The sequence below is a fragment of the Poromitra crassiceps genome (assembly GCF_964638095.1).
Source record: "Poromitra crassiceps genome assembly, chromosome: 2".
Taxonomy (NCBI): Eukaryota; Metazoa; Chordata; class Actinopteri; order Beryciformes; family Melamphaidae; genus Poromitra; species Poromitra crassiceps.
In genome coordinates this window covers 83474790-83490424 of record NC_139624.1, presented here as the reverse complement: position 1 = coordinate 83490424, position 15635 = coordinate 83474790, and the positions used below count along the sequence as shown (strand labels likewise).

The following is a 15635-nucleotide window of genomic DNA, read 5'->3' as shown; positions in this document are numbered from 1 at the left end:
GGTGTGCAAATGAACGACCTGCACTTCGATTTATTAGAGAACCGGATGTTAGAAAATCATAATTTGTTTTGAAAACACATTACACGTGATCACACCAGGATCACGCGTAACCATAACCTACTATTTTAATCAATCTGCGATATAATAAACGTTAGTAGCCTACATGTGTGCTGCTGTCAGCTGGGCAACAGATGCTTTTAAAGGCTTGCCTGCAACAGTGGATTCTTTAAAGTTGCTCGCTTGTGGCTCAGGAGGACTGGAGGGGCATTTTAGGCTGTTGTGTTCTTTAACCAATTACCAACGGCCGTCCTGTCCCATCCTGCCCTGTGCTGTTTCTTAAATGAAAGGGCACGCACATCCTAAGGCTTTATGTATCTTGGCCAGGCCCAGGCCTCCCTTATAAAAGAGACTCTGAATCTCAATGGGAATATTCCTGGTTAAATAAAGGTTTATGAACTTTTTTCAATTAACCATTATAACCCCCAAGGAAGCCTACTGTGCTATTTCTGTTAAACACCACATTCTGTGTAGTCTAGGGGCTCCCTCAGTGCATTCTGTGCATTCTGAGAGAGAGAGAGAGAGAGAGAGAGAGAGAGAGAGAGAGAGAGAGAGAAATGCATTAGAGTGCTCTGCTATAAAATACAATGTGGAAATTCTACCATGAAAATATAGTGTACATTTTGCCCTTATAGAGTCCATCCAGGGCAAAGAACAACAACAACAACAACAACAACAACAACAACAACAACAACAACATACACATTTGCAGTCCTTGAGTGTGGTGTAGTAGGCTCCATGGAAGCTGTGCTTTCTCTTAAAGCAGGAAATTCAGCCCTCTCTTCTTCAGCCTTTGTTTGATATAGAAACACCCTCCCCTGGCAACAGGTGAGAGGATCGTCTCATGTGACAGAAAAGGGAAAACCTTTTCATTCACCACGTCAGCTTTTCATGTAACCCTCGTAGACGGGGCCTTGGGAGCATCTGTGCATGTGAATGGTGCATTACGCTGTCATATTCTTGACCTCTGGAGCTCTTTTAATCCCAGACTGCTCATTTAATTGAAATCAAAATGATAAATTAAAGCATAGCACTATGTTGCCCCAAAGCTTGGATAGAGAGGACTCTCAGTTTAAAAATGTGTGACTCTCTGGCTGGAGGCATCTCCTTGCCTTGCCTAAGATGTTGCCAAGGTACTGTTCAACCCTAGTTCAAGATCATTTCAGCAATGCAGCTCAAACTGATTACTAAGCTCAAACAACAAAGAAACCGGAAGTCATCTGATTCTCATATGCTCCCTACAAAGTATGAATCACACCAATGATTTGTAATGGGGAAGTGTTACACATTGGAAACTATTTTGTGTGGCTGTCTTTTGAGAATGATACTCCCTTCTCTATCACACCCTTGTAACTTGGAGCTCGAGGGTGACTTCCAAAGTGTTCCTCTCCTTCACAGTAAAGTCAAGTCAAGTCAAGTCAAGTTTATTTATATAGCCCTAATTCACAAGCATGTCTCAGAGGGCTTCACAGAAAGTATGTCTAGCTGATTCTAGCTAACACACAGTAACAAGAATATACAGAATAAAGATAACATTTGAACAATTGATAATATAGAAAATATAGAAATGAAGAGAGAGCAGAGGAGAGAGCAGGAGAAGGGGGAAGAGCAGGGGGAATGTGAGAGCGTGATGGGGTGGAGAGGGAATGGGAGATGTTGGAGGGTATAGGAGGTGGGGAAGGAGCAAGAGGAGAGAGCAGGAGAGGGGAAGGGGGAGGGGTGTGGGGGAGAAGAGAGCAGGGGGAGGGAGGAGGTGGGGAGAGAATGAGAAATATAGACGCACATCTTGCAAACGGACATATGTCAATTTCTAAGCAACCAAACTATGCCTAATTTAATTGGCTGCAAGCCTTTAGTAATGAGTCCTTTTGCCAGATAAGCACATGTTCACATATAGAGCTTATGGGTGCCTTGCTTTAGGGAAGAGTGGGTGCCATGCTTTGAATAGTGGCGAAATACTAAGAGCATGGGTGCCATGCTTTAAATAGTGGCGGAATATTGCCATGCTATGCCATGCTTTAAATAGTGGCGGAATATTGGAGAGGATAGAGTGGGTGCCATGCTTTGGAGTAAAATGTGTACTATGCTTTAGAGTAGTGGGGGAAAGGGGGAAGGGGAAGAACACCGGGAAGAGGAGAAAGCAGGAGAGTGGAGGAGGGAGGGAGAGCGGGGGGATGTGAGGGAGGAGAGGGGGGAGGTGGGGAGAAAATAGGAAATGTGGAGGAGGAGAGAACAGAGGAGGAGAGATGAGGGTGCAGGGGAGGGAGAGCCAGGGTAGAGGTAGGGTCTAGGGTTGGGGGAGGGGAGGGAGTAGGATCCGGGCCCGGATTAGGGCGAGGGTGGGGAGAAATGGGAAATGTGGAGGAGGAAAGAACAGAGAAGGAGAGGTGGGAGGGTGCAGGGGAGGGAGAGCAGGGGGAATGTGAGAGGGAGGAGAGGGCAGAGAGGAGGAGAGAACAGAGAAGGAGAGGTGGGAGGGTGCAGGGGAAGGAAAGCAGCGGGAATGTGAGAGAGGGGAGAGGACAGAGAGGAGGAGAGAACAGAGAAGGAGAGGTGGAAGGGTACAGGGGAGGCAGAGTAGAGGTAGGGTCTAGGGTGGAGGGAGGGAGTAGGATACGGGCCCGGATTAGGGCGAGGGTGGGGAGAAAATGGGAAATGTGGAGGAGGAGAGAACAGAGAAGGAGAGGTGGGAGGGTGCAGGGGAAGGAGAGCAGGGGGAATGTGAGAGAGGGGAGAGGACAGAGAGGAGGAGAGAGGCAGAGAAGGAGAGGTGGGAGGGTGCAGGGGAAGGAGAGCAGGGGGAATGTGAGAGAGGGGAGAGCAGGAAGTGGCAGGGATTCAGGAAAATAGGGGAGAAGAGGAGAAGGAGCAGAGGGGGGGAGAAGGAGGAGAGAGCAGGAGAAGGGAGGGGGGGGCGGTGGGATGTGGGGGAGGAAAGAGCATGGAAAGAGAGGAGAACAGGAAGGGGGAAGAAGGGAAGAAGCGGGGGAAGGGGGAAAGAGAGGGGGGGGGGAGAAGATCAGACAACTGACTACTCTAAGCATTAACCAGAGCTAACTGGGACATAGTATCTAGCTAATCTACAGCCTAATCTGGCCTATCCTACTCTGCTCTAGTCTGATTTTAGCCTGAACACTATAACAGGTCAGCCTTAGGCTGTAGCTAATCTATCGCCTACCTAAGCTGTTCTAAACCAACCGGCAGCCCTCGACCAGTGATGAAGAGCACCGATGCCCCCCGACCCGGCCCCCGCCCACATAAGGCGTGGGAGGGAAGGCCAGGCCAGGACACAGCGGCGCCCCCTCACCCCCAGTGAACGCAAGAAAACCTTTCCACCATATGGTGGCAATCCACACATGGATCGCCACATGGATTGCCCCAGTGACTTGGCTGAGGAGGAACCTTGTGAGGTCGTTGTGCTATAGGGGCCCATTGCTGCGGCCCGGGCGGACCCAGCCCCCACACGACCCGCCCCCCCAGCCCCCAGCCACCAGCATAGTGACATAGTGAGAGCGTGAGAGCAGGCCACGCGGGGGACGGGCCCACCCAGGCCACAGCAACGGACCCCCATCCGGGGACTCCCCTCCGAGACAGGCCGAGAGATGCCGGGCTAAACCATGCACAGAGTTTCCGATAATGAAAGTCTGTGAATGGTTTATTATGGAAATAAAATTTACAAGAGAACAGAAAATTGAAAATGTAAAAAAGAGTCCAACAGAAGGGATATAAAAATGTAGTTTTTAAATTATCCTAAGATCAGGGAAGGGAGTTGAAAATCTAAAAAGTAGAGTCCAAAAAGAAATGTAGTCTTTAAGTGTTCGTAGGTTTAGAGAATACTAGTTAATTAGCTAGGTGAAAAAAGGGGTAACAAGATTGGGAGTTCCATGAGGATGATCTGAGGAATCCATGAGTCCGCGTTGGTGACATGGATTAAGAGGAGGGGAGGGGAGGATAGGAGTCGGAGGTGATGATTAAGAGGAGGGGAGGATAGGAGTTGGAGGTGATGATGAGGCGGCGGGGGGGGGGGGGGGGGGGGCTGGGGGGGCGCCCCCCCCTTCCCTTAGGCAAGCAGGTGACCAGGATGATGAGGATAGGGGTCGGTGATGGTGATGAGCCCGGGGTGTCAGACAGTAGAAGGAGTAGTGGGTAGATGGCCTAGAGTGACGACAGGTGGCTAGGGCGATGACGGCCGGACCTAGGGCTGCAGCGGCGGGGTGTACGTCAGGCCAATGAAGGACACCTCAGGGGGAGAGAGAGAAGAGAGTGGGGGAATCTGCGCAGAGGTGGAACTAACTCTATAGACAACAATAAAATTAGGTCAAATCAAAATTTATTAGGATTATTTAGGATGACTAATATTATACTGCTAATTCAGGTCTAGGTAGTCTAGGTCTAAGTTTAGACTGATACTGCTGGCTTGTGATAGCCCGCTCAGCAGTTCAGGACTAAGTTTATTCACCAGCTATTAGATTTTCTATCTGAGCTACTGGATCGGCTGATGCCATATTATTAAATTAGGTCAAGTCTAAGTTTATACTGATACTGCTGGCTTGAGATAGCCCGCTCAGCAGTTCAGGACTAAGTTTATTCACCAGCTATTTGATTTTATATCTGAGCTACTGGGTCGGCTGATGCCATATTATTAAATTAGGTCAAGTCTAAGTTTATACTGATACTGCTGGCTTGAGATAGCCCGCTCAGCAGTTCAGGACTAAGTTTATTCACCAGCTATTTGATTTTATATCCAAGCTACTGGATCGGCTGATGCCATATTATTAAATTAGGTCAAGTCTAAGTTTATATTGATACTGCTGGCTTGTGATAGCCCGCTCAGCAGTTCAGGACTAAGTTTATTCACCAGCTATTTGATTTTATATCTGAGCTATTGGATCGGCTGATGCCATATTATTAAATTAAATTAGGTCAAGTCTAAGTTTATACTGATACTGCTGGCTTGAGATAGCCCGCTCAGCAGTTCAGGACTAAGTTTATTCACCAGCTATTTGATTTTATATCTGAGCTACTGGATCGGCTGATGCCATATTATTAAATTAGGTCCAGTCTAAGTTTATACTGATACTGCTGGCTTGAGATAGCCCGCTCAGCAGTTCAGGACTAAGTTTATTCACCAACTATTTGATTTTCTATCTAGGCTACTGGGTCGACTGATGCCATATTATTTAAATTAGGTCAAGTCTAAGTTTATACTGATATTGCTGGCTTGAGACAGCCCGCTCAGCAATTCAGGATTGTATGTACTCAAGAGCTAATAAATATTTCTAGAGAATGACATCATCAAACATAACCATCAAGCACAACCAAATGATTGGGAGAATAAATGGGTTTTGAGTCTAGTTTTGAAGATTTCAATGGAGCCAGCTTCCCTAACTGACAGAGGAAGCTGGTTCCAGAGATGTGGAGCACGGTAAGAAAATGCTCTGCTACCTGCTGATTTTTTCTTAATTTTAGGGACGGTAAGATAATTACCGTCCTGTGAGCGGAGAGTACGCGTGGGAGCATAAGGAATGATTAGCTCAGATAAGTACGGAGGTGCGAGCCCGTGCAAAGATTTATAGGTTAACAGAAGCACCTTAAAGTCTGATCTGGCCTGAATTGGGAGCCAGTGGAGGGAGATTAAGACCGGAGTTATATGATCAAACTTCTTAGTTCTAGTTAGAATTCTAGCAGCGGCGTTTTGCACGAGTTGTAATTTATTTGTGCTACAAAGTGGAAGGCCAGAGAATAAGACATTACAGTAATCGAGTCTAGATGAAACAAAGGCGTGTATTAAGGTTTCGGCATCCGTTGCATTTAGCAAGGGACGGATCTTTGAGATATTGCGAAGATGAAAGAAAGCTATTTTAGTGATATCCTTAATGTGAGCATCGAATGACAGAGTAGGATCAAAGGTAACACCTAGGTTTTTCACCTTTGAGTTTGGAGTAATTACGCAGTTCTCAATGTTCAGACTAAGATCAGTGAGAAATGGAAGTTGGGTTTTTGGGCCAACAACTAGTAGTTCAGTTTTGTTGGCGTTTAGTCGTAAGAAATTATTTGACATCCAATCTGTAACAGCGATTAAGCAGGATTCAAGATTAGCGAGTTTAGAGCGATCGTCTGGTCTAATTGATATATAAATTTGGGTATCGTCGGCATAACAGTGGAAGTTAATGCCATATCTACGGAAAATTTCGCCAAGAGGCAGTAAGTAAACTCCAAAGAGTAAGGGACCCAGGACTGATCCCTGCGGTACACCAAACTTCACTGAGGAGAATGTGGACATAATATTTTTATATGAGACACAGTGTGTCCTATCAGACAAATATGACTTTAGCCAGGATAGGGCAGTGCCCCGGATACCTACGTAGTTAGATAAGCGGTCTAGGAGGATCTTATGATCGATTGTATCGAAGGCTGCGCTTAAGTCTAATAAAATGAGAAGAGAGGAGAAATTAGAGTCGGACGCGAGGAGAAGGTCATTGGTTACTTTTGTAAGAGCAGTTTCAGTACTATGGAGTGATCTAAAACCAGATTGAAAGGGATCGAGAAGTTTATTATGCGAGAGGTAGTCAGTTAATTGTGTCGAGACTACTTTTTCAAGAACTTTAGAGAGGAAGGGGAGATTTGAGATTGGCCTGAAGTTGTTAAGAACCTCAGAATCAAGGTTTGGCTTTTTAAGTAGAGGTTTGATTACAGCAGATTTGAAGGAGGCAGGGACAATGCCAGAGGAGAGGGAGCTATTGATAATGTTAAGTAAGGGGGGGCCTAGTATTGGAAGGAGTTCCTTAATCAACTTTGCAGGGAGAGGGTCGAATAAACAGGTTGTGGATTTAGATGAAAGTACAATTTTTGAAAGTGCATTTAGGGAGATAGTCTCAAAATTCGAGAGTATAGTACTCTCGTCTAAGGTTCTAAGGACAGGGCTAGGAGAGGGGTTAGCACCCTTTGTGAGTAATAGAGAGTTGCTAATTTCATCTCTAATACAGATAATTTTATGGTTAAAGAAGTCAAGGAAGTCATTAGCTGTAAATGGAGAGTTTGTATTGGGGGATGGTTTGCGAGTAAGATTTGCGACCGTGTCAAATAGAAATTTAGGATTATTTTTATTAGTGTTAATAAGATCTGATAGGTAGGAGGCTCTTGCAGCGGAGAGCATACATTTGTATTTTAATAGGCTATCACTCCAAGCTAGTCGATAGACTTCAAGCTTGGATGATCGCCATTTACGTTCTAGTTTTCTGCATATTAGTTTTTGTGCGCGTGTATCGTCAGTATACCAAGGCGAGGGTTTTTTAGGGCGACGGATTTTAGTACGTAGAGGTGCGATAGAATCAAGCGAGGCGAGTAGGATTGAATTAAATTGATTTGTGAATTCATTAATGGAGTCGATCCGCTCTGGGAGAGAGGAAAGCAGCCCCGATAACAAATCAGCGAGTTCAGTGGGAGTAGAACTATCGATACGCCGGGCGGTATAGGTATCGGCTAGGTTTGATTGCCGGAGGGGCAGGTCTATTTTAAATTTAATGAGATAATGATCTGACAGTGCTGGAGGGTAAATCATGACTGACAGATCTGAGACGTTAATCCCACGAGCGAGGACGAGATCAAGCGTGTTGCCGTTAGAATGCGTTTGTTCATGAACCAACTGAGCAAAGCCAAGGGTGTCGACTAAAGATAGAAAGGCTTTGCAGAGTGGGTCAGCTTTACGGTTAACATGAATATTGAAATCGCCAATGATAAGGATATTATCCGTGCGGGTTACGAGGTCAGAGAGAAAATTGGAAAATTCATCAAGAAAAGATGAATAGGGCCCAGGTGGGCGGGCGGTAGAGCATAACTAGGTAGAAGGCTCCGAGGCCAGCTATATTAGAGTGTCTCATAGTAAGTATCTCACAAGATAGGAGCTTATACTTTTGATCCTGCAGAAGACCTAGATTTGAGTTATAAATTAGGCCAACGCCCCCACCATTTCTTGACATTCTGGCAACATGCGAATTGTCAAAGTTAGGGGGGGAGGCTTCAATGAGTGGAAGAACAACGTCCGGTTTTAGCCAGGTTTCGCATAATCCCATAACGTCAATATTATGTTCAATGATTAAGTCATTGACCAGGAGGGCTTTATTGGTGATTGATCTGATATTAATGAATCCAAATCGAATAGATTTATCATCAATGTTAGTTAATTTAGAGCATTCGATACCAAGAGTAGATTTAATCTCAATGAGGTTGGTGTTTGACGTTTTGAGGGGTGGACGAGAGCGGCGTGAGGGGACGGAACGACGAAGAGAAACTGTGCTAATTTGAGAGATCGTGGTATAATACGGAGACGGAGCGGCGGTGGTAACAGTCGGATTAATAACAATAAGGTTTGGGTTAGGATATTGCAGAGCGTTTATGGGTCGGTTACTAGTAATAGTGCGGCGCGGACGGAGCACAGTCTGTATTGGATAGACTAAGTTAATTGAACTAGCAGACTCCATAACCGCACAAGTAGAACTAACAGGCTGTCTAGCAGCCTGTGGCCCTGCATGTTGTGGGTGAAACTGTCATTCAAGGATAGTAGTCTGGGTTTGCCGTAGGCAACTATCCAGGTTTTTTGATAAGGTGCTGGCGCCCAATGGGGTAGGGTGGATGCCATCCATCTTAAGCATGCCAGTCATGCCTCTAAAAGAGGGCCAGTTATCTAAGAATAGGTAGCCCTTATCAGCACAGTGTTTGGCCAGCCAGTTGTTGAGCCAAAACAGCCTGCTAAAAATGTCAGAGTTAAGTGTGACAGGGAGGGGACCAGAGACAATTAATGGATGCCGACTCATCTTGCTAGCAAAAGCACAGGTCCTAGTTATGCTGTGCTTTGTGATCTCCGATTGTTTAAACCTAGCATTTTTGGTGCCAACGTGTAGTATGATGTTATCATGGGTAGCCTGGGTAATTGTCTGTTTATGGCTGTTTGTTAGCACCCTAAGAGTAGCTTCAATGTCGGGTACTCTGGCCCCGGGCAGACAAACTATCTCGGCTGGTGTGTTAAGCTTGATATTGCGGGTTATAGAGTCTCCAATCAATAGAATAGAGGGTTTAATATTGTCGGGCGGAGCGGACGACGCAGCATGCTGAACAGGAGAGTTAGCAAGCGGCGTGAATCTATTCCGGATCTCAACCGAAGTGGTTTGTTGGGAAACGGTCTGCACAGCGGCGGGCTGTGCACGTTTAACGCCACGGCAGCATGAGACAACTGTAAACCCATCATCCACAGACTGTGGGGCCAACGAGACATTGGCCGGGTTGTTCTGCTCGTGCTGCGGAGTAGCATTAACGGGGGCACCAGGTGGACCGCAGCTAGCATCCTCGCTTAATTCACAATACACATCAGCTACTGAGGTACATTGTAAATGATCAGGGAAGCCAGTCTGGTTAAGTGTAACAAGACTATCATTAGGTGACTGGCGTTTATCGTTCTCTAGTTGGGAAACACGGTTTTCTAATAGATTAATCATATCTAAGAGAGAGTGGATAGTAAGAATTGGATCGATCTTACCCGATTCGGGAGGGGGATGGCTGGCGTTAGCCATGTCAGGAGCGTGTCGTAGTGCTGCGGCCAGAAGCAGCTCACGCCGTTGCAGTGCCCGGGGACCTGGGGCCTTGGGAGCAGAGGCTGGTAGCCTAGGTTGACGCCGGACCAGTCCGGGCCAGTCCGGGGACCTGAGGCCATTGGGAGCAGAGGCTGGTAGCCTAGGTTGACGCCGGACCAGTCGCTCAGATGTTGTGGCTAGTTGTTGTGCGATGAGGACCCAGGATACTGAGGGAGCTGGTGTTGAAGTAGTATCAGGCAGCAGCTTGAAGCGTAGCATGGTGATTATCCAGGGGGGAGAGCGAGGGCATTGTAAACAGTTTAGCGTTAGCTGCTAGTTGGTGGCTAGCAGCTCTTGTTTACGTTAGCCTAGCAGGCGGCTAGGCTAACGTTTAGCGATAGAACGGTTGTTTCAGATGTCCGCGGATTGAGAGAGAAGAGTTATTGAGTAGCGATGTGATATCGCAGGCAGAGAAAAGATAAGATAGCAAAAGGTAGGCGAGGAATTGGCAAAATAAGTCGTAATAGGCAGAGCTGAAAACACCGGTATCACACAGCGTCGCAGCGTTGTGACGTCACTTCCTCCTTCCGGGTGGTGCAGACCACTGATCAAGTCGATCAGTGGAAAATTAGATGAGATGGAAAAAGCAGATGATGAACAGCACAAGCAGGGAATTTAAGGCCCTGACCCCTGACCTGTGACCCCTGCCCTGCCCAGTCCTCCTTCCTGCAGTTTGGCCAGAGACACAGAAACAGCCTTTGTGACTCTGTGCTTGGACCTTGTAAAAAAATATGTCTGTAATGTTGTGGTTCAACTTCTGTCCACACCCCTAAAACAATCATGACCAACCCGTAGAGAAACTCCTTCCCTCAGGTGCCCTACGCTTACTGCCCTACGGCCGGTGTTGTGCCAAAAAGTGATTTGCTGCCAGAAACTGATTTCGCTCCGTGGGACCGCGCACAGCGCTGCCTCTACCCACCCTGTGAGCCCACATTCTCCGGGGGAGACCCCCCTGTGCCAAAAAGTGATTTGCGTTTGGATTACCAGGGGAACGAGGGTCTGGCGGGGTGGGAGTCTGTGTGTAGTCCGGGGAGGGGCGCTTAAGTGTGGGGTCCGCAGGTTCAGCTAGTGCGCCGGGTCCTTGAGGGGGGGTCTCCCCCGGAGGTGGTCTTCCCGGAGAAGGTGGGAGCTGGGCCGGGTAGGCACTGGCAGGCTGGGTGGTGGGGGTGGGTCAGTGCCCTGGGTGTCTGGGGCTGGCCATGGGGCTCACAGGGTGGGTGGAGGCAGCGCTGTGCAAATCACTTTTTGGCACAACACCGGTCATTACTTCTTCTCACTTAATTGGTAGAGAGGGAAAGTTTAGCTGTTCTGGGGTACATTTACTGGCTTCTTTTTGCTAATGACTAAGCCCTGTGTGATTCAGATATCCATATAAGTTGTGTACAAAGTTCATCACAAACACACACACACACACACACACACACACACACACACACACACTGGTACACACACAGACATATACTGACGCACCTACACACCTACACTGAGAGGCACACAGAGACTGACACACACACAAACAAACACACGGATGGTAAAACAAATCAACCCAAAAGAAGGCAGCTTCCATAACGTGGCAGCAGGCAGCAGTGCCCTTTGAGAGGATTGTGGCCTCATATCAATGTAATAGATGAAGTATGAATCATCCTTGCAGCAAATGTCACACACCCTCCTCAGAAAACCATCATCAGTCAGTGACAGATAAGCCACTGACCCAGCTCAGCTGTTGTGAAATGAAATGTAATGCTGTGATGTATGTCCAGAGTTTAAAACAGAATAACATGTTATTACAGCTGGCAAAGAAAGGGGAAAACAACCAACATTCTCAGAGGGGTATTTCTGCCTATGAACGATTTATAACAATTACTGGTGTTTTTCAGCACTGTTATCATTTCAGCTCCTGTGTGTGATAACCTCCAACTCCTCTCTGAACCTTTAGCACTGAAAGGTCATATAGAGCTATAAAATATGCCTGGCTCTTCTTAAGCCTGTGTAAAACATGTGTAACGCAGCCCTCCCCTCCTCTCCTGCACCAGGTCTGGAGGGCGATGCAGATCTCCAGTTCCTGCTGGCCGGTGGGGACCTGGTCAAGATTCGCTCCAAATCCTGGAAGAAGAGCCGCTTCTACAAACTGCAGGAGGACTGCAAGACCCTGTGGCACGAGTCCCACAAGACGTTCAAGAGCTCCCAGACCTGTGAGTGTCGCCTCCAGCACAGTGTAACGTTACGTTCAAGAACTCCCAGACCTGTGAGTGTCGCCTGTATAACGTTATGTTCAAGAGCTCCCAGACCTGTGAGTGTCGCCTCCAGCACTGTATAACGTTACGTTCAAGAGCTCCCAGACCTGTGAGTGTCGCCTCCAGCACTGTGTAACGTTACGTTCAAGAGCTCCCAGACCTGTGAGTGTCGCCTCCAGCACTGTGTAACGTTACGTTCAAGAGCTCCCAGACCTGTGAGTGTCGCCTCCAGCACTGTGTAACGTTACGTTCAAGAGCTCCCAGACCTGTGAGTGTCGCCTCCAGCACTGTATAACGTTACGTTCAAGAGCTCCCAGACCTGTGAGTGTCGCCTCCAGCACTGTATAACGTTACGTTCAAGAGCTCCCAGACCTGTGAGTGTCGCCTCCAGCACTGTGTAACGTTACGTTCAAGAGCTCCCAGACCTGTGAGTGTCGCCTCCAGCACTGTGTAACGTTACGTTCAAGAGCTCCCAGACCTGTGAGTGTCGCCTCCAGCACTGTGTAACGTTACGTTCAAGAGCTCCCAGACCTGTGAGTGTCGCCTGTATAACGTTACGTTCAAGAGCTCCCAGACCTGTGAGTGTCGCCTCCAGCACTGTATAACGTTACGTTCAAGAGCTACCAGACCTGTGAGTGTCGCCTCCAGCACTGTGTAACGTTACGTTCAAGAGCTCCCAGACCTGTGAGTGTCGCCTGTATAACGTTACATTCAAGAGCTCCCAGACCTGCGAGTGTTGCCTCCAGCACTGTATAACGTTATGTTCAAGAGCTCCCAGACCTGTGAGTGTCGCCTCCAGCACTGTATAACGTTACGTTCAAGAGCTCCCAGACCTGTGAGTGTCGCCTCCAGCACTGTCTAACGTTACGTTCAAGAGCTCCCAGACCTGTGAGTGTCGCCTCCAGCACTGTGTAAAGTTACGTTCAAGAGCTCCCAGACCTGTGAGTGTCGCCTCCAGCACTGTGAAGCACTGTGTGTGAGTGAGCTGGGAGACTCATCTACATGATGTGTATTACAACTGAGAGTTTCTATAAGAACAATCCACCAAACAATACATTTCTGCCTTCAATTTGATCTGAGTTCAGGCTTTCATTTTGTTTAACCTGGGTTTGTTTATGCCAGTGTGTTTTGACCTATACATCCTTCTGTTATTCTGCCTATGTGAGCTCAGCTGCCCTCTAAAATCTGAACAATAGCCTCTTGCTTTACAACACACATGTACATACGTATGTACGCACACATGCGCGTGTGTGCACACACACACACACACACACACACACACACACACACACAAACACACACACACACACACACACACACACACACACACACACACACACACACACTCAAATCCCACCAGTATTCAAGAGAATATATTTGGGAGGAAGGTGGAATGGAAACAAAAGCAAAAAGCAGCAGATAATGTAGCCAAAGTCAGAGAGTGGAAAACACTAGTGAGAATCCTGTGTGTGTGTGTGTGTGTGTGTGTGTCTGTGTGTGTGTGTGTGTGTCTGTGTGTGTGTGTGTGTGTGTGTGTGTGTGTGTGTGCGTGCGTGCGTGCGTGCGTGCGCATACGTATGTGCGTGCGTGTGTGTGTGACAGTGTATTCAATGGTGTGTATCTGTGTGTGTGTGTGTGTGTGTGTGTGCGTATGCGAGTGTGTGTGTGTGTGTGTGTGTGTGTGTGTGTGTGAGTGTGTATTCAATGGTGTGTATCTGTGTGTGTGTGTGTGTGTGTGTGTGTGTGTGTGTGTGTGTGTGTGTGTGTGTGTATGTGTGTGTGTGTGTGTGCGTGCGTGCGTGCGTGCTTGTGTGTGTGTGTGTGTGTGAGAGAGAGAGAGAGAGACAGGGATTCATCCTCTTTGATTTCTGGGCAGTGATCCATTGTCAGGGAGTGGCTGTGTGTATCTCCTCCGGGCCGAGCGACAGCTGGCGGTTCTGATCTCTCCTAACCCAGACGGCTGCTGCTGCTCGGGACGATAACCTCTGCCCTGTCTCTGAGCCTTGAACAAACACCTCACCACCACCACCTCTCTATACACACACACTATAACCTCTGCCCTGTCTCTGAGCCTTGAACAAACACCTCACCACCACCACCTCTCTATACACACACACTATAACCTCTGCCCTGTCTCTGAGCCTTGAACAAACACCTCACCACCACCACCTCTCTATACACACACACTATAACCTATGCCCTGTCTCTGAGCCTTGAACAAACACCTCACCACCACCACCTCTCTATACACACACACTATAACCTCTGCCCTGTCTCTGAGCCTTGAACAAACACCTCACCACCACCACCTCTCTATACACACACACTATAACCTCTGCCCTGTCTCTGAGCCTTGAACAAACACCTCACTACCACCTTAACCTCTGCCCTGTCTCTGAGCCTTGAACAAACACCTCACCACCACCACCTCTCTATACACACACACACTAGAGAGTGCCAAAGTCACAGCCTCTTTCGCGTTCAGCATACGAACCAAGGGATTTCATCCACCATTAATTTTTTCCATCTACATTTCATAAAAAATGCTTATAAAAATAGTTTTACTTGGTCAAACCAAGCGATTTAGCTATATTTAGAATCAGGAGAGACCATAGAACATTTCACTGAGGTAGATCGCTTGGTTTGACCAAGTAAAACTATTTTTATAAGCATTTTACGATGTAGATGGAAAAATGAATGGTGGATGAAATCCCTTGGTGTGTATGGTGAATGCGGAAGAGGGTGTGGCTTTGGCACTCTATACACACACAGAGGGGAGGCCAAGCAATGCAGCGAAACAGAGTAGCTATGGTAGCAGATAGGTCGTGTGACGGGTCATCCGGCAAAGCTGTTGTTCATGGCAAGCAGACATGCTGGAGCATGGTGGAGATGGGACAGGATTGGGCAGAGGGGGAAACAACAGATGTGAGTTCACTGCCATTTCCTTGTTGATGGAAATGAGCTGCCTGTTTTATTGTCTTCCTGTGGGCTTAAGCACATTTAGCTATGAGATTTACAAAAGGCTAAGAGAACAGCATGTTTTGGTTTTAAGCACTTATTGTATAGTATAGGTATATATACCTTATTATCAGCAGCAGGTAGGTTGGTGTGAGGACAGTCATAATACCTGTAAAGAACCATCCAGATTAGCTTAGTTCAAATTGGCTAAGTGGTGTCTGTGGCGGCGGTGTGTGTGTCACGATTGTGATGCCATCAGTGATGTCACTTGAGCAATTGTGATGTCATCAGAGATTTCATCAGTGATGTCACTTGAGCAATTGTCACTCGAGCAACTGTGATGTAATATGAGCCGATGGCGCACAGTTGCACAATGGCGCCTAGGTGGGTGGGCGGTGTCTGTCTGTTTGTCTGTCTGTTTGTCAGTCGCAATTTTGGGAGCCTGTGGAGCGGAGATTTCCATGAATGCAGCCATGGCGCATCATCTCCAGAGTCTCCCCCTAAGAATCGAGATTCGTAGTAGTGCAAAATTGTGTTGGTTTAGTTTCTTTGTTTTTAAATGGCATCCGGTGTTTACAATCCACACCCTTAACGCGCGCGCACGCCCACACACGCACACCCACACACGCCCGCCCACACATGCCCCCCCCCCCCCCCCCCCGCCCCCCACACACAGACACACACACACTCACACACACACACACACACACACACACACACACACACACACACACACACACACTCACACACACACACACAC

At 47.6% G+C, this 15635-nt stretch overlaps 1 protein-coding gene across 2 annotated transcripts in view; it reads left to right on the top strand.

The window, feature by feature from the left end:
- The window catches only part of plcd1a (phospholipase C, delta 1a), a 35633-nt gene that overhangs the window by 1812 nt on the left and 18186 nt on the right, over positions 1-15635 (top strand). For both annotated transcript variants that reach the window (XM_083655033.1, XM_083655032.1), the window contains exon 2: positions 11717-11875. In XM_083655033.1, the coding sequence (XP_083511159.1) occupies positions 11717-11875 (159 nt within the window). The remainder of the gene's footprint in view (positions 1-11716; positions 11876-15635) is intronic.